The sequence below is a fragment of the Mus pahari genome, chromosome 14 (genome assembly GCF_900095145.1).
Source record: "Mus pahari chromosome 14, PAHARI_EIJ_v1.1, whole genome shotgun sequence".
Lineage (NCBI taxonomy): Eukaryota > Metazoa > Chordata > Mammalia > Rodentia > Muridae > Mus > Mus pahari.
In genome coordinates this window covers 30236011-30261008 of record NC_034603.1, presented here as the reverse complement: position 1 = coordinate 30261008, position 24998 = coordinate 30236011, and the positions used below count along the sequence as shown (strand labels likewise).

The window sequence follows — 24998 nt, the reverse complement described above, 5'->3', positions numbered from 1 at the left end:
TCTTCATGATATAGAAATATCTTACTGAAGCAGGTGAAATAAGTTAAAATGAATTCATTTAAAGATCCCAGAAGACTCCGAGGGGGAGTGTGCTAGGTCTTTTCATTCACGAGACCAGTATGTAATACTGGAAAAGGAAAGATGAAGGCCTCGGGGAGGTCAGGTTTCAAGTTTCTCCCCAAGCCTTTCCCACTCACCATTAAGCTGCAAAACGCTGGAACACGACGGACCACAGGCTGGATGCTGTGGTATTTATTCCCGGAACTCATTTCCAAGTCAGAAGGTAAGTAATTGGCAGCTGGACCAATTCATCAAGCGATCGATAGAATCACCTCTTATTAGGTTTAGGCATCATGAGCCCAGAAGTCTGCACTTGGCCCTCATGGAGCTCAGACTGAAGTTTATATACAGCCTGAGAGCAAAGCCCTTCGCACCTGCAGCGGGAAGGCGGCCACAGGCCCAGGGATCTGTACACAGGGTTGTTGGGAGCCTCTCATTGAACTCAGCTAAGCCTGAGCTGTTGCCACTGAAGCTGTGGCTTGACTGTATCTCCCCAAAGTCCATGTGCTAGAGACATAATGGTTCTTTGGAGGTAACTGGGTATGAGTCATGAGGGCCAGGCTCCCCCATGGTATCATTGGTTTCACAAGGGAAGGATGAGGGCCAGCATGCTTCCTCTGTTTCCTCATGGCCTCTGCCAAGTCATGCTGTGGCAAGAATACCTTTCCAGACACCAGTCTTGGAGGGTCCAGACTTCAGAGCTGAAGGTAAGCAAACCTCTATTCTTTCTAAAGTACTCGGGTTGTAGGATTGTGTGTGTTGTGGCAACAGACACTGTCCAAGATAGCTGTATGGGAAATCTGGGGTCAGAAAGCAAGATGCCCTGGGGTTCAGTGCTACCAGGTGACCACTTCAAAACCAGTTTACCCTTCCTGTAAAGTGCATGTGCAAAGGGGCCCACTCATGGAATGCCCATGACTGGTACTTCATTCATGTAGAGAGCAAGGTTCATAGGACAGAACCTGTTTGATAAGCTCAAAAGCCAGCAGATATGGAGATCATTCCCAAGTGCGGAGACACTGGGTAACTGTGGAAGGCCCACTATGCACGTGCATGAGCCAGCAGGGATGTACACGTGTACACAGCCCAAAGGCAACTGGCACTCAGGATGGCACAGGACAATCAGATGTGGAGCAAACAAGACTGGGTATCTCTTGGCACAACTTTTCCTGTCCCTTTAGACTGAGAGGGAAGTGGTAGCCCTGAAGCTGGCCCAATGTTTGTTAAGTCATACCAGTGACTGTTACCCTGAGCAGTTGCGGAGGCCCTCGGGAGAAGGCCAGGCTGTGGGGCTCACTTGAGAGGAAATAGGAATGAAGATTCTAGGGTGGCCCTCCTCTGTGACTTCCAGGTGCCACTGGCATCTCTAATAGCTACATTTTTTTAATTCACTTGCCTCTTTAATCTTGTCATAACTTTTTACAACACTGTGTGTGGTTTCTGGGGTCCAGGCAGCCCATTTCCCATCTTAAGCACATTTGTACAGCTTGGTAGCATCCCGGTGCTGGAATTCATCTGACACCTTATATCCACAGCAAGACAGCTGCAGATGGGAAGGGCAGAGGCACGCCTTGGAAGCAGCTGCAGGGGAGAGTGAGAAGTGACTGGGAGCCTGCAGGGCCATGCTAGCTGTCAGCAGACTCAGAGCAAGTTTGGTGCTTTGAAAAAATGCGGATAAATGTCACCAGGTGAAAGAACTGAGGCAGAAACAAAATATATTTATTAGAAATATTACACAGCGGCACACCTTACACTTCCGTTATGAGCTCCGTTCACCTCTAATAGTATGTCACGCTTGGGCAGTGCTTGGTGCTATCTAGTGTGCTCTTGACAGAAAGGAGGCCAAAATGTATCAAGTGCATTCAACTAATGCAGTGACAGTCAGTGAGCTACTCAGGGTGTCCCAGAACTCCAACCTCAATCAGAGGGCTAGACGTCCAGGGCCTTCAGCAGGTGCTGGAAACACCTCTCTTCAGATGGCTGGGGGATCCCTCTTTCATTTGTGTTGGTAGTGGTACATCTCTAACTGGGATATTTAGGAACTGCTAGATGGTGGGCGGGTTTGTCCCTAAGGGTCTCAGTTCTTCATTTCCACAGGCCAGTGAGACTGGCATGTGTCTGGTGCTCATGGGAGATGGGAAGAGAATATGCCAGATAGTCATTATTGCTAGAAGGCTGATTGCTTTGGGACAGCCCCACTCCCTCTCAGGGTCTCTTTTGCCAGACTAGTCCCAAACCCCTAGGCTCAACTGATTCTCCTGCTTCCATCTCCAGAACAGCTGAAGTCACAGGCAGGGTCATCATGCTTGGCAGGACAACGACTTTCTCTCTCCCAGCCACGGCTTGAATTCGGGATGGCCTATGAAAGCGGAGGGACAACTGGATGAAGAATGAGAGCTCAGGACAAGCTAGGATGCTAAAGTGAGAAGGGACTGAGGAGAGGGCCGTTCCTCAGACCCTGTCTGTCCCTGTGGGTGTAGCCTCAGCACTGTCATCTGTCATCAGCTCAGACACCACTCAGCACAGAAAACCACGGACTTCCCCACATGGTTTAACTTCTCAGGGTCTTACATTCTGCAGGTCTCTTTTGTGCTTAGCTGAGGGCAGAGGGGAAACACATGGCCATGGAGGCCTTTGACAGCCTCCAAATGATAGTAAAGAAGCACAAGACAAACAGAAACACAGCAAAACCACAAAGTACCAAAGCTGGGCACGGTGTCTAACCTCAGAATCTGGGAGGCAGGGGCGGCAGGGCCAGGCATTCAAGACCAGCCGTGAGATTCTGTTTCATAAAATCCCCAAAGCAAAACAAACAATCAAACAAACCCACCCCCAAGCACCCCAATAAAACCAGAGAAAATGTAAGGCACCGGCTGTGACGGTATTCTTAGCTGGTCAGTTTTCCATATTCCCTTTTGTACCCTGGAGCTCTTCCCAGACTGTACCCCCACATGCAGCAGTGTGGTACCATGTCGGAGATCCGGAGCGGGGCGCTGTCTGCCTGCCCTCTGCCTCGCCCCCATCACCAGTAGTACCTGCTTCTACTGGGAATGACCTCATTTCTCTTCTACCTCCCTGGCAAGAACTGTAGCAATCAGGGGAAAGCTAAAGGAAAATAAAGACAAGAACAGATGTGGCTTAGGCAAACTGGGATCCTTCCAATCACAGGGAGGCTGGGCTCCAAAGTGCCTCCGCTTACAAGGACCTGTAAGGTGTTCAGAGACTGGCACGGAGCCTGCTCTGCTGAGAGCTCCTAGATGTCCAGACAGTGCCCTGAAAAGAGCCAGAGACAGACTGAACGCCAAGCCTTAACTGTGGCCTCTCCTACACAGCTGGAGATCACCCGTGAGGAACCAGCACCCAGCTGTGTGGGACAGCACTTTTCTCTCCCCGCTGGGCAGAGCAGAAGCCTGGAGACAGTGGGTGCTGTCCTCAATCACGTCAACACAGCCAGTGCTTAAGCAGCACAAGTCCTAGCTTTCTGAGGAACGCAGTCATCAGAAAGGAGGTTCTGAGCCCTAGACTTCCACCTGGAGATGAAGGGGCCCATTTCATAGCTGACTATGGTCCCTAAACTGCTGCTCAGGAGCTCCTGTGGGAGCACAGGGGGTTGGGAGGGGAGTGTCCTGCCCTTCTGCATGGCTGTCCACCAGTTCTGGAGAACTGTGAGAATCTGCAGACTCTATCTCTGCTCGGTTCCAGTTATTCTGACTCACCTGATTGGAGGGTCAGGCATGCAGTTGCTAGGAGTCCCAGGGGAACTGGATGGAGCCACAGCCAAGAACTACAGATAGAGCTCGAAGGTGGAGCCTGTGGCCCCAAGAGGCTACAACAGTTTGAGAATCAGCGCTGCTGTACCCAGCTGCCACTCATCAGAGGGGTGGACTGGAGGGAGGGACAGAACCAAGGTCCTCCAAGGATACAGACTGGGCCAGCAGGGTGGCTCAGATAAGCAGGCAGAGATTCACTAGAACTATGGCGGTTATTCTCAGGGGTTGTTGTGAACATAGTCCTTTCTCAAAGGACCAGCACAGGGTTATTTGGCACTTAGAACAATAATGGGTGTTTGTGCACACCCAACTGTCTGAGAAAGGGGCACCCTCATTAGTTATGAAGTGCACATTTGTCTGAGAAAAATAGCAAGGAGTCCCTAGACCCTAGAGCCAATGAGCCTGAGTACTCGGGGGTGGGGTGGGAGGGGGCCCTGTTTCTCAGGGAAGCAGCAGGATATCAGGGGAAAGTGTGACTGTTCTCACAGCTTTTTTTCATTAGGCAAATGTAAAAGGCCCAACAAGTGCTAAGGACTAACTCTGTCTAGAGCTAAAATGCAGTTTATATTTCTGTCTTCCCACCCTGTAGGACTGTTCAAATGTGCAAAGAGCTCACCAGCACAGCATGCTTCACATGCGTCAGTGACTTCTGTTGAGTCCCACATATTAGGCAGATGTGTGTGTGAATGGGACTGTAAATAAATAGCAGGGCAGAAGGTGATATGGACAATGGTCTTGGCTCCATCAGTCAGGACACCAGCCCTGTACTCAGGCTGTATAGTTAATGTGCATGCCAGCTGGCCTCCCGTGGACCATCAGCATGGCACCAAGGGCTCCTCTGCACACGTGAGGACTCAAATGGGGACAGTGAGACCTACACAGTGTAATTAAGTTACACAGAGCTGAGCAAACTATTTTCCTAGTCAGTATGTTTCTAGGTGGCTAAGAAGCAAAAGCTGCTTTTGTTTTTCTGTTCTGTGGGGTGCTGCTTTATTTTGGGGGCAGGTAGTTGTTAAGGACAGAGTTTTGACTGAGGCAAAGCCAGAGCAATTTTAGTAAAGGGGGGAAGGAGAAGAAGAGACATGGTGAGTGAAGGGCTGTTTCAGCATGTAGGCCGCGTGTGGGCTGCAAAAGGGACCGGCAACACTGGAATCTCACAGAAGCAGGCCTGGGTTTGGGGACCCAGTGTGTGAGGAGTGGGGCCAGCCTCTCTAGAAACCTCCCATTGGGAGCAAGGATTCCTGAACATAGGCTCCAGGTACGTTTGCCTGTGGTCCGCATGGTGGCGTCATGGTGGAGCCAGCTCTGCTTCTCGATGGAGTGCTGGCCCACTTGGCTTGAGCCTTCCTTGGAAATCCAGGTGGTGAGGTGGTGGGCATAGCAGGTGTGATGGACAGTGAGCAGGCGCGTCCAGGACTAACTTGAGGTCAAGTGGCAGCTAGTGGGTCTGTTTATGTCTCAAAGTACTTGTAGATCTGGGCCACATACTGCATCACGCTCTGCCAGTCAGGCCGGTCCGTGTACAGCATCTCACTGAGCTCCTGCGAGGGAAGGGAACAGTCAGCAGAGGGACATCTCAGACCTCTTTTCACAAAAGGGACTCTGATACAGGTCAGGGTTGGTACTGACAGGAAACCCTCCACCAACAGGAGCCAAGGTACAGGCACACACAGGCCATGCATGCTAAAGTGCTGAGTCAGGCTCTTCAGCAGCTTGCCTGGTAGGTATGTCCCTTCCAAAGACCAAAGGCATAACTCCTAATGTTTACATCTTTAAACACCATTACAACTCTTTACAGTCACCGGACTTTTACTCTAGAAAATCGTTGAAGCACATGGTGGTGGAACACACCTTTAATCCCAGCACTTCAGTCCCAGGGAGGGAGAGGAAGGGGGAGTACCAGGTTAGTCTGATCTATACAGAGAGTTCTAGGACAACCAGGGCTACACAAAGAAACTCTGTTAAAAACTAAAACCCAAAACAACCAAAACCCAAACCAACAAAACAAAACGGATGAAGGAGGAAGAGGAGAAGGAGGTGAGAGAGAAGAAGGAAGGGGGAGGAAGGAAGAGAAGGAGGAAGAGGAGGAGGAGGGGGAGGAGGAGGAGGAGGAGGAGGAGGAGGCGGCACATATGAATGTAAGTCCAGTTTCCTAGGCTCCTACAATGGTCATGTTCCCACGATTCTGTGCCTTTCCAATGGACATCCTTCTGCACTGCTGTACTTGAGTGGGTGTGCACTTCTGTAATTCCCCTTTGCTTCCAGTATTGCACTTTACAATGGGTAGTGTTATCTCTTTCTGTCAACTTACTTCCTGGAGCACTCAGGTTATAGGGTTCCCAAGATGTCTTGAGCCAATTTAAACCAGGTGCCTTATTAGTGTTATTACTATTTAATATTTGACTCTCATTTCCTTCCTTCCTTCCTTCCTTCCTTCCTTCCTTCCTTCCTTCCTTCCTTCCTTCCTCTCTACTATTTCAGTAATTGGGGGAAGCTATTTAATTTTATGAATTTACTCCTTTCGGGGGCACATTCTGCAAGTAACTTCACTGAACAAGCATGTACAAGGCCAGGCCAAACCGTGACAAAACAGGTGAGAAGGTTAGGTGCCTGGGAGGACACTCTGCCAAGCTTTTAGACCATGTTTAATTATTAACTTTGGACTGGATGTGCAGTCTTTTGTGTGTGTAACACAGCATAAGCCAGAAGCAGAGACAATGGGAAAGGAGGCTGAGCTGAGCACATCTGCTCCAGGCTGTAACACACAGCTGTCCACGAGCCACTGACTCAACATCTGAGCATTTCCCTCCCGCTCTGCACTTTAGTCACACTGAAACCATCAGCATGACACCATCTATGGGGAAGGGTACAAAGGAACAAGTGGGGCCTTCTACACAGTTCTGCCCAGAACAGTTTTTAGAACTAGAAAAATGATGTCTTGAAGCAGGAGTTGCTAATGACAGCATGGACACAGGCTACAGACTGTCTGCGCTGACCGCAGGTAGAGGAGCTCTGACTACGCCTATGAACTCAAGAGAGACAGCAAGCTTTCCTCTGTGTAGACAAGCAGCGTTTCTCAACCTTCCTGATACTGTGACCCTTCAATACCCTTCATGTTGTGGTGACCCCCAACCATAAACTTATTTTATTGCAACTTCAGAACTGTGATTCTGCTAATTTTAAGAATTGCAAGTATTTTTGGAGATAGAGGTTTGCCAAAGGAGTCATGACCCCTAAATTGAGAACCTCTGCTGTAAAGGAAAGTGTCTTCAGTTCCAGAAAACTTCAAAGTACAGTTACTAGTCACAGTTTCACTAAGAACATTTCATACCAGCAATTACCAAATCAAAAATATTTTGACACATTATTAACATCATATCTGAAAACCTCTAAAGAAGTGTTTTGTACAATTCAAGAAGAGGAAGGTAGGTTGTCTTAGTAATAATTGCAATATTTGCTTAAATTAATGTAATGGTTAACTGCCCAAACCCAGGCCCATATGATTCTACCAAACATATGTGGAAGAACTAATACCATTTTTTTTTTAGTCTCAAAAAACAGAAGATGAGGAAGCATGTCTCAACTCATCTTGTGAGGTCAGATTAACCTACTATCAGACACTGCAAAAATAAACAAACAAAAACAAAAACAAAAAACACCTGTAAATCAGTTTCTCAGATAAACAGATGTAAAACTACTGGTAAATTGAAAAAACTAGTAAACAGAATTCATTAATCTATAAAATATAATATATCATAATTCAGTGAGGCTATGCAAAGCATCACTGGTTTGATGCTTTTAAGTCAATGTAATTCATCATATTAACCCTGAGAAAAAAACATGACCATCAAGCTTCAGAATACATTCATGGTAAAAAGATTCTCTGAAAACAGAAGAGATGCTGACTTACTTTATACAATATAGGGTGTACCCCAAACACAACAGCTAGCATCATATATAACTGAATAAGACAATGTTCTTTCCCTCAAATCAAGAATAAGACAAAGAAGCCAGGCATGGTGGCACATGCCTTTAATCCCAGCACTCGGGAGGCAGAGGCAGGTAGATTTCTGAGTTCAAAGTCAGCCTGGTCTACAAAGTGAGTTCCAGGACAGCCAGGGCTATACAGAGAAACCCTGTCTCGAAAAACCAAAAAAAAGAAGAAAAAGAAAAAGAAAAAGAAAAAGAAAAAGAATAAGACAAAGATGGAGTCCCTTATTTGTCATGCTTAATACAGTCGTTGAAAATTTAGCTAATATAATAAGGCATGAAAAAGAAATAAAAAGGCATACAGACTACAAAGGAAATGATAAAGCCAGCTTGGCAGATGTCAGGATTGTAGATACTGAAAACCAACTCTACATGCAAGGTTAACAAGATTCCATGACACCGTCCCACAGACCTCAGCCACCTTCCTGTGTGCCAGAAAGGAAAAACTGGGATTTAATACTACTTCCAACCCCTCCCAAATTTGTTTGTTTTTAATTTTATGTATATGAGTGTTTTCTCAGAATTTATGTCTATGTACCACATGTATGTCTGATACCCAAGACGAGGGCATCAGATCCTCTGGAACTGGAGTTCCAGATCATTGCGAGCTGCCAAGTTAGTGCCAGGAATTGAACCTGTGTCCTCTGGAAGAGCAGCCACTGCTCTTAACCACTGAGCCACCTCTCCACCTTTCAATCTGTAGTTTTAAAACTCAACTCTAACATTATACATACACATTCTAGCTGCAGAAAATGATAAAGCATGCTAGAGACCAAATATCTCAATGAGTGGACATGAATTATGTGTTTATGAGTTAAACAATAACATTCTAAGATTATTAATTATTCCCAGTTTGATATATAGATATAATATAATTCCAATAAAAATCCCAGTAATTCTTAATTTTTGGTAGATATTAACTAATGTTCTAAAATTTATGAATATAAAAAATTACCAAGCAGTCTAGAAGAACAACAAAGTGGGGATATTTCAGCTCTGGGAAGAGTAGGATTACAGTGTTCTCCTCATACCCAGGACTGGACTGAATGGTCATACAGAAAACAAACATACAAACAAGCAAATTAATGCATACGTCCCAGCTCACATAAAAACCAATCAGGGACCACAAGGAAGACTTTTGAAAGCTCTAGAAAAAAATACAAGAGCAAATCTGAGTTTGTGACCTGGGGTTGGGTGATGATCTTTTAACTACATCAAAGCTTGACCATGAAAGAAAACAACTGATAAACTGGGTCAGAATTAAAAAACTTTACTCTCAGAAAGATTTGTTAAAAGAACGAAAAGATGACTCTAAGACTGAGAGGAAATATCTGAAAATCAAGTATAATAAGGACTTGTATCCAGCAATACACACACACACACACACACACACACACACACACACACCTTTTAAAATTCAACAATAAGACAACAATCAGATTAAGAAAGGAACAAAGACACCAGACCTAGGATGATGACTGGACAGCAAGGAACTGTGAGCAAAACAGAGCCCAGCATAGTGCTCCAAAAGGGAAACTCACGTTAAAACAACAGAGAGGGCTGTGGTCAGGCAGTCCTGGTCTCAGCACTCTGGAGAGTTAGGCAGGAGGGTCAGGAGTTCAAGGACAACCTTGGCTATGCAGTGAACTCCTTAAAGACTCATTCCCACAACAAAGCAAAACACTCAAAGGAGACGGGTGCTATAAGAACAGACAGATCTAAACATGACAATTGCCAGAGGCAGGGGACAAAGCACTTTAACACAAAATAAAATGGCATTTATGAGTAATTGGTATGATCTATTAGAAGATAAGAAGATATTAATATTCTCTCTCTCCCCCCCCCCTCTCTCTCTCTGTGTGTGTGTGTGTGTGTGTGTGACATGTGCATCTCATGGCATACCTGTGGAGGGCAGAGAACAACTTGTCCCTTCCATCATGTGGATCCCAGTGACTGAACTCAGGTCATCAGGCGTGGTGGCAAGTGCCTTTACCCACCGAGCCATCTTTCTGGCTCACAGGGCAGTTCCTGACAAGAGGAAGATACTGGAGGTATCTTTGTTGTTGTATTGTATATTATGGGTGGTCTGTCTGCATCTATGTCTGCTAACACATGTGTGAATGGAAGCATTTTTTGAATAGGAAATAAATTTAAATTTAGAAGGTATTTTCTTCTCCTGCTTAATGCTAAGGCAGGCCTTTATCAGGGGGGCTTTTTGCTAAAGGCATTGGTTAGTCAGTCAGTCAAGAGAAGAGGTGACTTCAGTGATATTCCTGCACCTGTGTGCTAGACACTTGAACCGGTATGTTAACTCGGAAGCAAAGATATGCTTCTGCCACGTGGTTTGGTGTCAATAACTTAGGGATGGATTATCATGGCTTAAGGACCTAAACAGTGGGCTACAGCAGACAGAACAAAATGGAACACAAAAATTCCCCAGCCAGAATGAAAATGAATTTGACTTGAAAATACTGGTTAAGAATCTTAGTACCTTGGTGGTAATGAACTCAATCAAGAACATTAGAAATATACCACAGGAGCTGGAGAGGTGGATCAGTGGTCAAGAGCTCTGGCTGCTCTTCCAGAGGACCTCAGTTACGTCCCCAGAACCCACGGGGTACCCTATAACTACCTATAACTCCAGTCGCCCTCTTCTGGCTTCCACAGGCACCAGGCATGTATGTGGTATACACACACATATAAGTAGGCAAAATACTCATATATGTAAAATAAAAATAAATGAATCTTTAAAAAAATTCCATCAGAAATGTGTCATATTTTATTCATCTGCTCACATATACTGGCTACTAACAGTCTATGGCCTGGCACTGTTCTCAGGGCCTTCAGTAATAAAAAGAGAAGGTACCTGTGCATCTATGCTCACAGATGCATTTTCTCAGAAGAGCGAAACTATAGTGGTACCCTAGTGTCCAGTAACGGATGAAGGGATGAGCACCATGTGGCAAAACTGTGATTTACCTTAAAAGGGAAGGAGCTTCTAACAGATGAGTTTTGAGGACCTTATACTATGTCACATAAGCGAAACTCATGACAGAAATGATAAATACACCTACATAGGGTGTCTAAAATAGGTGATTTCTCAGCGTCTAAGAACAGAACCGTGGCCGCCAGGCTGAGGGATTAATATTTAACAGACTCAGAGTTTCGATTTTGCAAGATAAGAATTCTACAGGGGGAGGGTGGCAAGGACTGCACCACAAAGTGAAGGTGCTTCACACTACTCAAAGGAATTAAGACGGTAAAACTTAGAAATAGCAACCGACGTCACTTACTGGACTCACGGATGTTTAGAAAGACGAAGGGGAAGGCTCTTGGAGTTCTTGCTTTGGGGAGTTTCGTCTTGTGCAGTGACTATCTGCACATGCCCTGAGTGAGCAGCGTGTCCTGGACTAAATGACTAAGGCCACAGTGAACCCTCATCAAGCCACATTCTGTCAGTCCTGGAGGACACAGCACAGTGGCTCTGAAGTAATGACAATGGTGCCAAGAACATCTGCCCATTCTTTCTGTAGGACCGCGATGTGCACTTAAGGCATCTGTTTCATGGTGGTTGAGCAGCAACCTGTTCTAAAGCTTGGCCCACACTACAGAGCTTCACTCCGAAGGGATCTTGCTTATCTGTTTTACGTAAGACTTATTTTTATTATTTTAAATTAGATGTACTTATGTGTTTGAATGTGGACTTCTGGACAATGGTGCAGTGACTGCAGAGGCCAAAAGGGGCGGGTGTCAGTTTCCTTGGAACTGAAGTTATACACAGTTGTGAGCTGTCCAACATGGTTGCTGGGAACCAAATTCTGGTCCACTGCAACAGTAGCACCCTCAAGTGCTGAACCCTCTCTTCAGCTGGCTTCTATTTCTTAAATAGTGTTCTACTTTTTGAGGAAGGTTTAGAGAAACTACTTATATCTAACATTTGAAGCATAGTGTTAGTTCTACAACACTGTCCATTCTTCATCAGATTCACACCGGTTGTCAGCACCCACAGGACTGCTTGGTCCACAGCCCTTTCCCTTCTCATTCCCTGACTCCTCCCACCCCTGGAAGCTGTGCACTTGTAACTCACTGCTATTCCAGCCTTCGTTTTCCTGATTGGTTCCCCCCACCCCTGCTTGTAGGTGGATTAAAACAACACCAAAGAACTTGGGTCAATCAAGGTGTGGTTCATGCCTCAAAACACAGCACTTGGGAAGTAGAGGCAAGAGGGTCAGAAATTCAAGGTCATTCTACACAGTGATACATACCAAAGCCAGCCTGGCTACACACACATGCACAATGCACTGGGTTATCCTTGGCTGGTTTTTTGTTGGTGGTGGTTGGTTGGTTTTTAGTTTTTCCGAGACAAGGTTTCTTGCTTTGGAGACCAGACTGGCCTTGAACTACAGAGATTCACCTGCCTCTGCCTCCTGACTGCTGGTATTAATGGTGTGCATGACAACTGCCTGCTACATTTGTTATTTCTAAATTATAACCAATCAAAAGTGGCAATAGTAATTAACAACCTTTGGCCAAGTTCTGTTGAAAGATTATATAAGAAGTTTCAATTTAGTTTCAAGAATAGAAAGGCGATTAGCAGTTGCTGAAATCAGATATTTGCTGTTGTTGTACATATGAAGCCCAAAGGTTGATTCTAGATTGGTTACCACTCAGTACTGTCTCTTAAGTCCACAGGGTTTCATGTGGTCTAGGCTGGCCTCCGACTCACTGAGTTTGTTGGCTTCACCTTGTAGAAAGTAAACAGACATTAACTAATGACAAGTTCTCTACTGTTTTCCCTCCTTTATTGTCTACTTGATCTTTTGGGTAGTCTCCTTCTGCTCACGTAGTCCCATCCACCAGCTTCTCTGTTGCTGTGTCTAACTAGTTTGGCAACCCATCTGTGTGCTTTTCATTCCAAATGCTCATTTCTAGTAGCTTTGTAACCTTCCTGATGGCTCTCACAGGGCAGCTCACAGTCATCGGTAATTCTAGTTTTAGATGATACAATATCCTTTTTTGGCCTACAAGGTCACCAGGCGCATATGGGGTGCACACATACACATGCAGGCAAAACACCCACAAACATAAAGAAGTAGTAGTAGTAGTAGTAATAATACAAACAAAGATACAAACAAAACCCCTGAGTCTAACTTGTATTCAGACAGACTGGATAACTTTATAAAGGGATCATGAGTAGCAGATCTGCAAGTGGATCTGAGCATCACATATCTGTTCAGTGGGCAGCAGGAGGCTCTTTCTCATGAAGAGGAAGACACATCAAGAGGATCCACAATAGGATACTTACCAGGCTGGGGTTGATGCCCACACTCTGAGCAGCTTCAAATGCCAACAGGAGGTTCCTTTTCTGTGTATTTAGGAAGACAAAGAGAATGGCTGAGAGAAGGGACCGCAGGTGACACGCTACAGAGTACTCACTGCACAAAACAAGTAGCCCCAAGCCAACCATGCAGACCAGCTCTGCCTCAGGAAGACAGGTCACAACTGCCACTGGGAAAATGACATTGACTGACATATGACTAGACGAACGTTTTGTTGCTTCGTGGCTTTTCGAGATTTATAACATTCACCACATTCTGTTGTATTTTGTTTTTTCACAGGGCTATGTCACAAATGATGATCAAACTGGGTGTGGCATTGATGCACTTCCAGCTTAGGCAGGAGGATTTATTTCCCAGGGCTACATAGTGAGACAAGGTCTTAATAAAATTATCAAAGTCATAGCTGAAGGTAGTTAAATACAACCAAACGAAGAACTGTTCCCTCCCCCAATCCGAGTCCTCAAGAGAAGCACTTTCTACTCTGTCTTTATCTCCTGTAGTGATCTCTTGCTGACTGTAATCTTACACCACTATGTATTTTGAAAAATTTACTTAGGTGTGTGTGTGTGCACCACGGCTGGCCTATGATGGTCAGAAGGCAACTTGTTGAGATTTGGTTCCAATCCTTCTTCTGCTGTTTGCCTTCCCTCTATAGCTTCTGCTGGCTCCAGACTTCTCTTACTTGAGAACTGTCTGTCATCATCTGGTTTCTTATTCATTTTGGTGTTTTTGTGAAGTTCCTCACACCCTCCTCGAAGCCTTTTGCTCCTGTCCTCACTCACTGGGTCTGCCTCATGTTTGGACTAGGTGTCCTTGGACTACTGCTCACTTCCTACTTTTACAATTCTGAAGCTCTTAGTTACTATTATTATTCAAGGAAATCTTTGTACCCCAAGGACCTCCCAGAACCTCTCAAGGAAGGCATTTGAGGAGAAACATGTTCCAGATGCATCCATACAGAAAAATCCTTTTTACCATCATGCTTGGTTAATAGTGGTGGTTCTGAGAATTCTAGGCTGAAAATAACTTCCCTGTAGAACTTGAACAGCTCTGCTCCCTGCTTTGTTCTCAGACTCCTCCTGGCTTTTCTCCGACATCTTTCTGTACACAATAATCTCAATTGCTTGTCGTGCAGTCCCACCTTAATACTTCATAGGAAAGCCATTAAGTTTTAGAAATTTAACTGGATATTTTAAGTATAATTGAGAAGCATGTTCATGCATAATTTTGCAATTTGATATATTTAGGTTGTTTTCCCTTCCCCAGCTTTGGGGATTGAACCCCGGTGTTGCGTATGCAAGGTAAGCACTTTGCCAGTCGCATTTAAAGTTTATATATAAGCTGGGCGTGCATTTGTGCCCACAGCTCTTTAAGCAGCTAAAGGAAGAAGATCACTGGAATCCAGGAGTTCAAGGTCACTTGTACATAATTTTCTACGTTTCTATTTTCCCATGGTCTTCACTGTGCCCTGTCTAAACGTTAGGCCCTAGGCCAAAAGGTGCCTTGACACTGAAGTCAGCTTGGTGCTGTATAAACTTCATCAGAGGAAAAGCAGACTCATCTGTGCGTGTTTTTTCCTAGCCCGAGGAATCTGCTGCTCAGTCCATGGCCTTCTTCCTTGACACCTAGGAAGAGTGATGGGCAATGACTGGAAAACGCACCCTTGTTTCTGAGACACCGCTCTGCTTTGCTGACCCAGTAATGGGTCCTTCCAGCCCACACTAGAGGAGTAATCCCTATTTTGGTGCTAATGTTTGCTTTGGTCTTACTCTAAGTCCCTTTGCTTAGGCCAGCTTTTAGGTTACATTGCTGAGGAAGCTGAGCTATGAACAATTCTTACGGCTCATGAGATTGTAATGCTTCCTAAGAAGGCAGCTCCTATAATCATGTTCTTTTTCTCCCTGTGTCTTTATCTGCCAAATGTGTCAGGCTAAACATGGTATTTTATTGTTTTAATTTGTATTATTAGGTTACTAATAAGGTCTAAAGAGAAGGCATTTCTTTTTCTTTTTCTTTTTTTCTTTTTTTTTTTTTAAAGATTTATTATGTAAGTACACTGTAGCTGTCTTCAGACACTCCAGAAGAGGGAGTCAGATCTTGTTAAGGATGGTTGTGAGCCACCATGTGGTTGCTGGGATNCACTCCAGAAGAGGGAGTCAGATCTTGTTAAGGATGGTTGTGAGCCACCATGTGGTTGCTGGGATTTGAACTCTGCACCTTTGGAAGAGCAGTTGGGTGCTCTTACCCGCTAGCCATCTCACCAGCCCGGAGAAGGCATTTCTAAACCAAACATTTTAATTAGAATTTTGCTAAGATTCTAGTATGATCAGATAAAAATATGTTTTCTAAGTAGAAACAGCATGGAATAAATTGTCCATCTTGGAAAATTGCCTCAAAATGCTCTGAAATGGCATGACAGGGGAGATTTTTGTTGTTGGTGGTGGTGGTAGTCATAAAAATGATTTTTGCTTATTTTAATGGTAACAGGACCTCAGTGGCAGGGGTCACTATCCTGATACCCTCTCCCTGCACACTGCTGGGATGCTGTGCTGAGGCCAGAGAGCCGAAGAGTGTGTGCCCAGTGAGGTCCAGGGAGGAGAGCCAGTGTCCTAGGCCATGAGCTGTGCTTCAGTGGAAGAGAGGCAATTCCTCAGTGCCTGCCCTGTGTGTGGGGTGGTGTGAGCCTGGGACCTTTCACTTCAGGGCAACCTGTTCCTATCTGATGCAGAACTTGGTCCCCAGCTTGGCTGGTAGGACTGTACTAGTGCAATGTCTTTCTGTAAAAAAGTGGGAGAAAGGATCTGATTCACACTCATATTAGATTTCAGATACCAACATAATCACTCTCTACTCTACAACCTGGCTCTGGGCCTTGTGGAAGAGCTTACACAAGCCGATATCTGAAGACTCTATTTCTAGTGAAAGCAAAATACCTCACCCACACCTTTCACCTACTGTAATGTACACCCTGCCACTGCATATCCCTTTAATACCATACAAGATATCCTTGTTTATTTAAGGTACAGTCTCATGTAGCCCAGCCTGGCCTTGACCTTATTGTGTAGCTAACGATGATTCTGAACTCCTGATCTTCCTGTCCCTACCTCCCAAATGCTGGGTTTAAGGGCATGCACCACTGTGCCCGGTTCTTATTTTTAATTCTGAATTAATTAATTTTTTTTGGTGCTGGGGATGAAGTCCAGGCTCTCACAAAGGCACCCTGGGCTCTACCATGAAGCCCAAAGCCTTTATCATACTATTTTTAATATTTCAATTTTAATGGGTTTTTACAGTCTGTTTTTCTTAGTACCCTTTATGATGGTTGTGTATTCCACAACCAACCAACAACCCCCTCATACTGAGTACATAAGACTGCAAGGCAGAGTCTGGACCATGTTCATGTATCCAGGAGGGTTTGTGGTAGCCATATTCCCTTTGAAGCCCAATATCAAACATGTCCTTTCTGCCCAGTGGTACTAATGCCTCAGGGAAATTACCCTCATCAAAAGGTCCACGCATGTTCAGTTGATGCTGTTTGTATTGGTGGGCTTCTGTTGACACATGATTTTAACAACATTCCTCCGTAATGGATGGGTCTGGCCTCAGTACATCCCACCCCTGTTCGTCATACCCTGAGCTGTAGCCATTGCTTCTCCCCTTAGGGCACAGCCAGGGTGAAGCCAGATATTTCTTCAGGGAGTAGTGGTCCAGGGGTGACTGACAGAGTCCTAGATTCTGGAACTCAAGCTCAACTAAAGTTGGCAGGGAGCTGTGAAGCCGAACAGATCTGAGCATGACACCCCTGGTGTGTGACACTGACTCTCCGCCTCACAGTAGTCTTTCACCATTGGCACTCTTTGATGACATCATCAAAGATCCAGAAAAAGAAACTCAGCCAGATGTGTGGGAACCAGGGACCCCTGTCCTATAACAGTGACAAGAACAAGTATGCTGATGCCAGCCTGCCCTGATGCTCATCTCCACATCTGCAAGAGGCTCCTGAGCACCTGGCAAGGTGCCTGAAGCAGGAATTTCAGGGATTCAGGGAGAGGTTTTGGTCACCAGGAAGCAATATTTGATACTAAGTGTGGGAGCAAACACCCATAGGCCCATTCTTTTCCAACAGATCTGAACTGATTCAAGGACAAAGAAGCTAGGCCTGTTGACTACAGATAAACATGTATGGAGATCAGAGGACAACTTGTGGGAGTTGCTTCTCTCCTTCTACCATGTGGGTCCTGGTTATTAAATGGAGGTTGTCAAGTTTGGGAACAATGCCTTTACCCACTGAGCCATCTTGTCAGCCCTCTAGGAAGCTATTTACAGAGTGAGATTAAGCAAGGCATAGTGACACACGACTCTGATCCAAGACGCAGGAGGCAGAGGTAGGCATATCTCTGTGAGTTAGAGGCCAGCCTGGTCTACATAGTTAGGAGATTCTAACATTTACAGTGATGGGCTTTTCTGATGACTCTCTGGAATGTTGGTGGGCTTAATCCAATCAGCTTAATAGGAAAAAGTGGAGTTCCTTTAAGAGGCAAGAAGGGAATTCTGCTATCCCTCCTTCATCCTCACACTGCAAAATGAAGGTAACAGATGAACCAGGGTTTTCTCTAGAAATCCGGTAATAGGATCCTCTCAGTGGCTACAGCAGACTGAATTCACAGGGTTTTCTCTAGAAATTGGGAAATAGGATCCTCTCAGCAGCTACAGCAGACTGAATTCACAGGGTTTTCTCTAGAAATTGGGAAATAGGATCCTCTCAGCGGCTACAGTTGACTGGAATTCACTGTGCTTTTCTTGATAGCCAAGTGCATGCAATGTGAAGGGAGGCTGAGACACATTTGCTGAGAAAAGGATCCCACTCTGCAGTCACATCCCCTACCCACCCAGTAATGCACTGCCACACAAGTTCTGTTGGCTCTCCTAGAGAAGTGGGGTGGCACAGGCCATGACTTACTTTCTCCTGACTGTTCAACTCCTGGTATGGGATGTGGGCAGGCAGGTAGGTGTGCAGCAGAGCACAGAGGGCCAGCCCATCACTCCAGCTGCTGCTGAAATTGGTGATATCAATGTTCTGCGGAGAGAGTAAATCCAGTGTTAACTGACACTGCACCATCAAGGACACGAGTCAGACAATATGCTGTAGGTATCTATCTTTGGGTTTGGATGACACAACATAATGAACGACATTTCCTTGGGGTGTGCTTAACTTTGGTAACAGGCATGGCCTGTTGTGGCCCACATCCACTCACAGGTATTTGTGTAGGGGAAGATAAGACCATGGGGAATTCTTGCTTATCCCCTAGGGAGCCTTTAAGGCCTAATATAAATCTTATTTCAAATTACTCCCCCAGATAAGGGGGAGTAATTTGAAATAAGCTTTGTATATCCAGCATTTTCCAGACTTACTGGCCAAGGAAGAACAACCATCACATCATCACCACCACCATCATCACTACTACCTCCATCATCAAAACCACCATCATCATCACTACCATTATCAACATCACCACCACCACTGTGACCATCACCATCATCACATCATCACCACCACCATCATCACTACCACCACCATCATCATTACCATCATCATCATTAACCTCACCATTACTACCATCACATTCATCATTACCATCACCACTGTTACTACCATTATCACCATCACCACCACCACTGTGACCATCACCATCATCATCATCACCACCACCTCTACCATCATCATCACCTTCACTATTATTACCTTATTACCATCACCATAACTATATATAACCCAACAACAAGCAGACCAGACAGAACAAGAGCATGGCACCCAAGCGACGACTGCTCTTGCTCTATATCACCTTAACTAGAACAGCTTCCCAGGGCTGAGCGAAGCCTCAGTGTTCTCTCTGCTATCACAGAGGAGAAGCAAGGATCACTCCTTCAGTGGGGAATGAGGCTCCTCTTGCAGGGCAGGCCACTGGTTGGGGTTGCTGCTTGGCATACCATGAGAAGCAGCAAGGCTATTTCCCCAAAGATTCAAATTTAAAGACGCCCAGGGGCTGAGGAGTTGGTGTAGTGGGTAAGGGTGTTTGCAGTCAGACCTGACTACTTAAGTGCTATCCCAGGAGCCACACAGTGGAGAGAGAGAAACGATTCCTGAAAGTTCTCCTCTGGCCACATACATAAATATCTTAACAGTAATGGAGACAAGGGTTTGAAGTCAGAGACCCCAATGGCCTCATAGGTTAAGGGGTGAGACATCAGGAACGCAGCTTCAGATGATAAAGGTCAGGCTGAGTATGTGCTGATCCTCTTGGATACATTCCTTTCCTTCTGCTCCATTATGTCCTAACTTCTCTCAGTTCTTTGCTGCTCATTTACTGTGGACACACTTGCCTCTATGGGTATGGGGCTGACCCTTTGTAATAAGGATTTCTCCTGAGCATCAGATTCAAAGGAGACACCTCAACCCACCTGCATTTCTAAACTGTGTGGCCATTTAAAATAAAAAGGCCAAAGCTATTCATTCATTAAATCATCTCTTGTCCAAAACTGTAGCTTCATAGTTCAGACGTTGTTTTGTTTTATTGTTATTTTTTTCTTTTTAAAGATTTATTTAAGCTGGGCATGGTGGCGCACACCTTTAATCCCAGCACTCGGGAGGCAGAGGCAGGCGGATTTCTGAGTTCAAGGCCAGTCTGGTCTACAAAGTGAGTTCCAGGACAGCCAGGGCTATACAGAGAAACCCTGTCTCGAAAACAAACAAACAAACAAACAAAGATTTATTTATTTATGTATATGAGAAAACTGTAGCTGTACATATGATTGTAAGCCTTCATGTGGTTGTTGGGAATTGAATTTTAGGACCTCTGCTCACTCTGGTCAACCCCGCACTCCAGTCGGCCCCACTTGCTCAGTGCCTGTTCACTCCAGCCCCCAAATTCATTATCATAAATAGGTACTCTGTAGCTGTCTTCAGATGCACCAGAAGAGGGCATCAGATCTCATTATGGGTGGCTGTGAGCCACCAGGTGGTTGCTGGGATTTGAACTCAGGACCTTCGGAAGAGTAGTCAGTACTCTTACCCGTTGAGCCATCTCGCCAGCCCTGTTATTATTATTATTTTTTAAGAGCTTCTTAGTATAAAGATCTTATTCCCCTGAAGATTTATCCTGAGAGAAGGGGAGGGGCAGGCAGGCAACTGTGGTATAGTTTAAATCTCGGCCAGAAATAGGGTCACACAGACCCCAAAGCATTCATTATATATAGGCTACCGCCAATGCCCTTGGTTATACTCCAGAACTTGGCATTACTGCTGTCAGAACTTGACAATGCTCCAGAACTTGACATTAAACCCTACTGCTGAAGACACCACATATTTGAGTGACAGAACTTGGAGAAATCAAGCTGGCACTCAACTGGAAGTGGTAAGGCATGCCTTTGGAAGAGAAAAGCAAACACCATTCTCATCCAGTTATGAACCTGAAAACTACAATAAATGGCTGTCCTGACAAGATACACCTGCTGATTCAATAGTGGCAGAGATGTTATGGAGGCAACCAGCCACCTTCTGATTAGCTCTACAGCCCACTCCATAAGATGGAAGCCACACCTAGCCCTGTTTTAGGGACCAAGAACCTGAGGCTGGATAGGTCACAGGCCTTAGGGAACCCAAAACCATTATTCTGCTAAATGGACACAGTATTAAAACAACCCCTAGTGGCCTATTACTATACCCATGGATCAAAGCATCTCTTGATCCTCATCAGAGAAGCTCCCCATTGCAGGAGATGGCAATTAACACAGAGACCTCAACTGGTCAATGTGCAGAGAATAAGAAACCATGGAGTGCTTAGTGCTATACATATCATACCCCACCTTTAAGGAGGGATCCTCATGGAAGAAGGGGGTGGAAAGATTGCGAGAGTCAACGGTGGTTGATAACATTAAGAAAACAAAGTTTCCCTGACAACAGGGCAGTCACACATATGAACTCAGCAACTGTGAGAGTATGGATAAGATCTTCTCAAGCTCCAGCCAAAAAAAAAATTCCAGAATTGGGTGGTGGTAGAATGCAGCCATGAAATCCCACCACTAGCTACACAGCTACCAGAACTGACAGCTGCTGGGAGAGAGAGAGTCAGTTTCCTTTAATGATGTGGACTGAACCCAGGCAGGCCCCTTCTCCAAGAGGAGCTGGGCAACACAAATTGGATTCCATGGGGAGAGGGAGGGGGAGGGAGAGGGAGAGGGAGAAAGAGGAGAGTGATAGGGAGAGGGAGGGGGAGGGGAGGAGGAGGGGGACAAGGACAAGGAGATCTGACAGTTGTTGTTGCTGTTTAAATCAATTTGGCACATACCTAGTGGTATCTGGAAGGAGGAAGCTCCTTTGTGACAATGCCTCCATGAGCCTGCCTGTGGACAAGTCTGTGGGGCAGGTGGTCCTGGATTATATATATGAAAGCAGGCTGAGCAAACCATGGGGAGCGAGCAGTTAACCAGTGTTCCACTGCAGCTTTGGCTTCAGTTCCTGCCCTGACTTCCTTTGATGATGGGCTGTGCTGTGGAAGCCTAAGCCAAATCAACCCTTTCCTCCCTGAGTTGCTTTTGGTCATGGCCTTTAGCATAGCAATAGAAACCTAAATAGGAAAAACAAGCTCAAAGTTGGGTCGGAGGGAGGAAAGGGTGGTTATGGGATAAGTGTGAGAGGGTGGTAAATGCTCAAACTGAATTGTATGAAATTGTATGAGACTGAAAGATTTAATAAAAATATTGTTAACCCCCACCCCCTACACAAAATATATGTGCTGGAGAAAAGTAAGTCCAAGAACGTTTGGAACAGAAACCAGTGTTTTTTGTTTCTTTTTAAAATTTGATTTATTTTATGTATGTTAGTGTTTTACCTGCATGTGTATATGTGCACCATGTGCATGCCTGGTGCCTGTGGAGGCTAGAGAAGAGAAGGCACATGATCTCTGGAACTAGAGCTATGGATGGTTGTAGGCCACCATGTGGGTGTTGGGAATCCAACCCAAGTCCTTTACAAGAGCAAAGAGTGCTGTAAACTATTGAGCCATCTCTCCAGTCCACAAAATCAGGGTTTCTCATCCTTATGTGGCTGTACCCATGTGGGCCTCCCCGTGCTTGGGGACAGAGTCTGAAGTATGGCATTCTGCCTGGTTTCTTTAAGGGCCTTGAGCAGGCAGAAGGGGAAGCCCCTTTCCTTCCACTCCAGAGCCTCATCTGGCACTTGTCTCTACCGCCTTATGGGAAATCTGCCTTCTTATCATGATGGGAAATCTGCCTTCTATTTCCTTGGGTTTGAGGCTACTATGTAGCCTTAGGAGTTGGGATGAAAAAAAAATATCAGAGGTTAATATTGTACTGTAATACTGTCTGGCCTCAACCCAGAGAGAGGAAAATTAGCCAAAAGATACAATCTTAAATATCATCCTACAGCTGGACCTACTTTGTAAAAATCATGGGAAGTGATCTGAGTTCCTTATATAAGGGTCAGTATGGCTGCTGGAAAAATTCCTTCCCTGGAGGAGAATATGAACAATGTCTACCACTCTGCCAAAGATCTCACTGACTAATAAGGCACAACTCTACCAACATACCAATGTTGATTATGAGGAGCCAAAGAGATTTTATTAGGCTTGTGTGAGGGGCTGTGGGCAGGAGCATGGGTGGCTTCAAAGCAGCCACACTGGGAGATCTGCACTCAGTGGGGATGAAAATTCTTCTATGGCCACCTGGATCAGAGCTCTCCTCCCTAAGTCCTTTCAAGTCTCTATATACCTCTTGCCCTTCTCTGATGCTATATGCAATTAAGGTAAAGCTGCATACACCTGGTTGGGAAGAGTGGCCAGAGACTCTGATAAGAGTCTCCTAATTCTCCCCACCCTTCCTTCTATACAGGAAACTTGGCAGTCACCAAGCCCAGCTGTGAGGCACAGCTGAACTCATGGAGATGCTGGCAGTATGGTTCAGTGGATAGTCCTGTACAACAGTGGCTCTCTACCAGGACCAGAGACACTAAAAACAATAACAAAAGGAGAAAAACAAGCCCCCCCAGGGCACACGAGGACAGTGCTTCTGGTCACCTGTCCACCCTTGCCCTTCTCACCCTTACTCGGCACTCCTCTGAGTAGAATGCTTGGACGTTCTGGATCTAGAGTCTGTACTCAATCATAGACTCTCACATGAACAAGAAGTGACGATCCTTCTCGGGGGACCCCTGGAACAGCACCAGGCAACTAGTACACACTGGGCATGCCTGTCTCCTGTACTGATCGTATCTTGCCTTATGGGAACTTCCAAACCTTGATTCTATCCTTTTAACAGAATCTCTTGACTTCCTAAAAGAATACAACTTCTTCCTATGGCTCTGTTCTCCCTTAAAAAATTATTTCTAAAATTTCCTAACACAAACAGCTGGTAGCCTAAGAACTTTCAGTAGTACAGGAACCTTTGGAACCACAGACTCAAAGAGACCTGTAGAACCCTCCCCAGACACAACTACCTTACAGGGCTAGAGGTACTCAAGGCAGACTGAGAAATGACCAAAAGGCAGACAGACTGACAGACCCCTGTCAAAAGACAGATGGAAGCTTCTTACCTTGTGTAATTCTGTCATGTGTGTTCATATGTGTTTCTGCATAACTGCTTGCATAGTTTCCTATGTTAGGACAACAGGAAACCGGATTCAGTCTGACTTGAGAATTTCTCCTGAATAATTGAACCAGTGACTTTTTTTTTTCTTTTTTCCTAATTTTTTTTTGAGACAGGGTCTTTCCATGTAGCCCTGGCTCTGGCTATCCTGGAGCTCACTATAGACCAGGCAGACTTCAAATTCTCAGAGATCCACTCACCTGTGCCTCCTGAGTATTGTGATTGAAGGAGTACATCACTATGCCTGGCCCTGTTTTATTTTTTTTAATGCCTTGATATATCTACCTTAAAAGTACATGTAACTGTGAATGTTTGGGGGATATAATAAAAGGCCTTGCAAGTATACACTTACAAAGACATCCATTTGCCTTCTTAAACCAATTAAAATAGTATCTTTGATTCTATTAAATGTTTCATAAAGTCTTAAAATGCTATCTGTTTATAGAAAATAACTTTTATTGGAATCATAAAAGTTTTATTAGATTATAAAATCTGAATTTGGATATTGGGATTTTTAATAATAGTTTCCTGCCGGGCAGTGGTGGCGCATGTCTGTAATCCCAGCACTTGGGAGGCAGAGGCAGGAGGATTTCTGAGTTCGAGGCCAGCCTCAGCCTGGTCTACAAAGTGAGTTCCAGGCCAGCCAGGGCTACACAGAGAAACCCTATCTCGAAAAACCAAAAAAAAAAAAAAGTTTCCTTTCTCCAACGCTCTTTGAAGTACTACTAACTTATTTCAGTTGTGTAATAGTCATAAGTAATGAAAATAATAGGACATAAAAATGTTTCATGTTAGTTGGGATGCCCTAAATAAAGTACATTGTAAATATATACTAGACTAATTGTAATGGCTTTCTTTTTCAGAAACATTCTTGAGATTTACATGTTAAATATGAAGTTTTTTACTAAAGCCACAGTACATATAAAAATACTAATCATGTTTGTCAAATATTTGTTAAGTTTCCTTTCATGATGGGGATGATATAATACCAACAAACAGCTTTTGCAACTGGATGAATTTATACATAATTCAATGGCCCTGTTATTAAATATAAAGATGATAGTAACATCTTACATTTCCCTTTTTTTTTTTTTTTTTGAGACAGGGTTTCTCTGTGTAGCTCTGGCTGTCCTGGAACTCACTCTGTAGACCAGGCTGGCCTCCAACTCAGAAATCCGTC

The 24998-nt window shown here is 44.9% G+C and overlaps 1 protein-coding gene across 5 annotated transcripts in view; it reads right to left on the bottom strand.

Moving 5' to 3' along the window:
- Positions 1–1758: 1758 nt before the first annotated feature.
- The window catches only part of Specc1 (sperm antigen with calponin homology and coiled-coil domains 1), a 267085-nt gene continuing 243845 nt past the window's right edge, over positions 1759–24998 (bottom strand). For 4 of the 5 annotated variants that reach the window (XM_021212939.2, XM_029546076.1, XM_029546077.1 and 1 more), the window contains 3 exons: positions 18120–18236; positions 13126–13185; positions 1759–5371 (listed from right to left, as the gene is read on the bottom strand). In XM_021212939.2, the coding sequence (XP_021068598.1) occupies positions 5282–5371; positions 13126–13185; positions 18120–18236 (267 nt within the window). In that variant the 3' untranslated portion in view covers positions 1759–5281. The remainder of the gene's footprint in view (positions 5372–13125; positions 13186–18119; positions 18237–24998) is intronic. The other variant, XR_003845145.1, reaches the window with a different exon arrangement.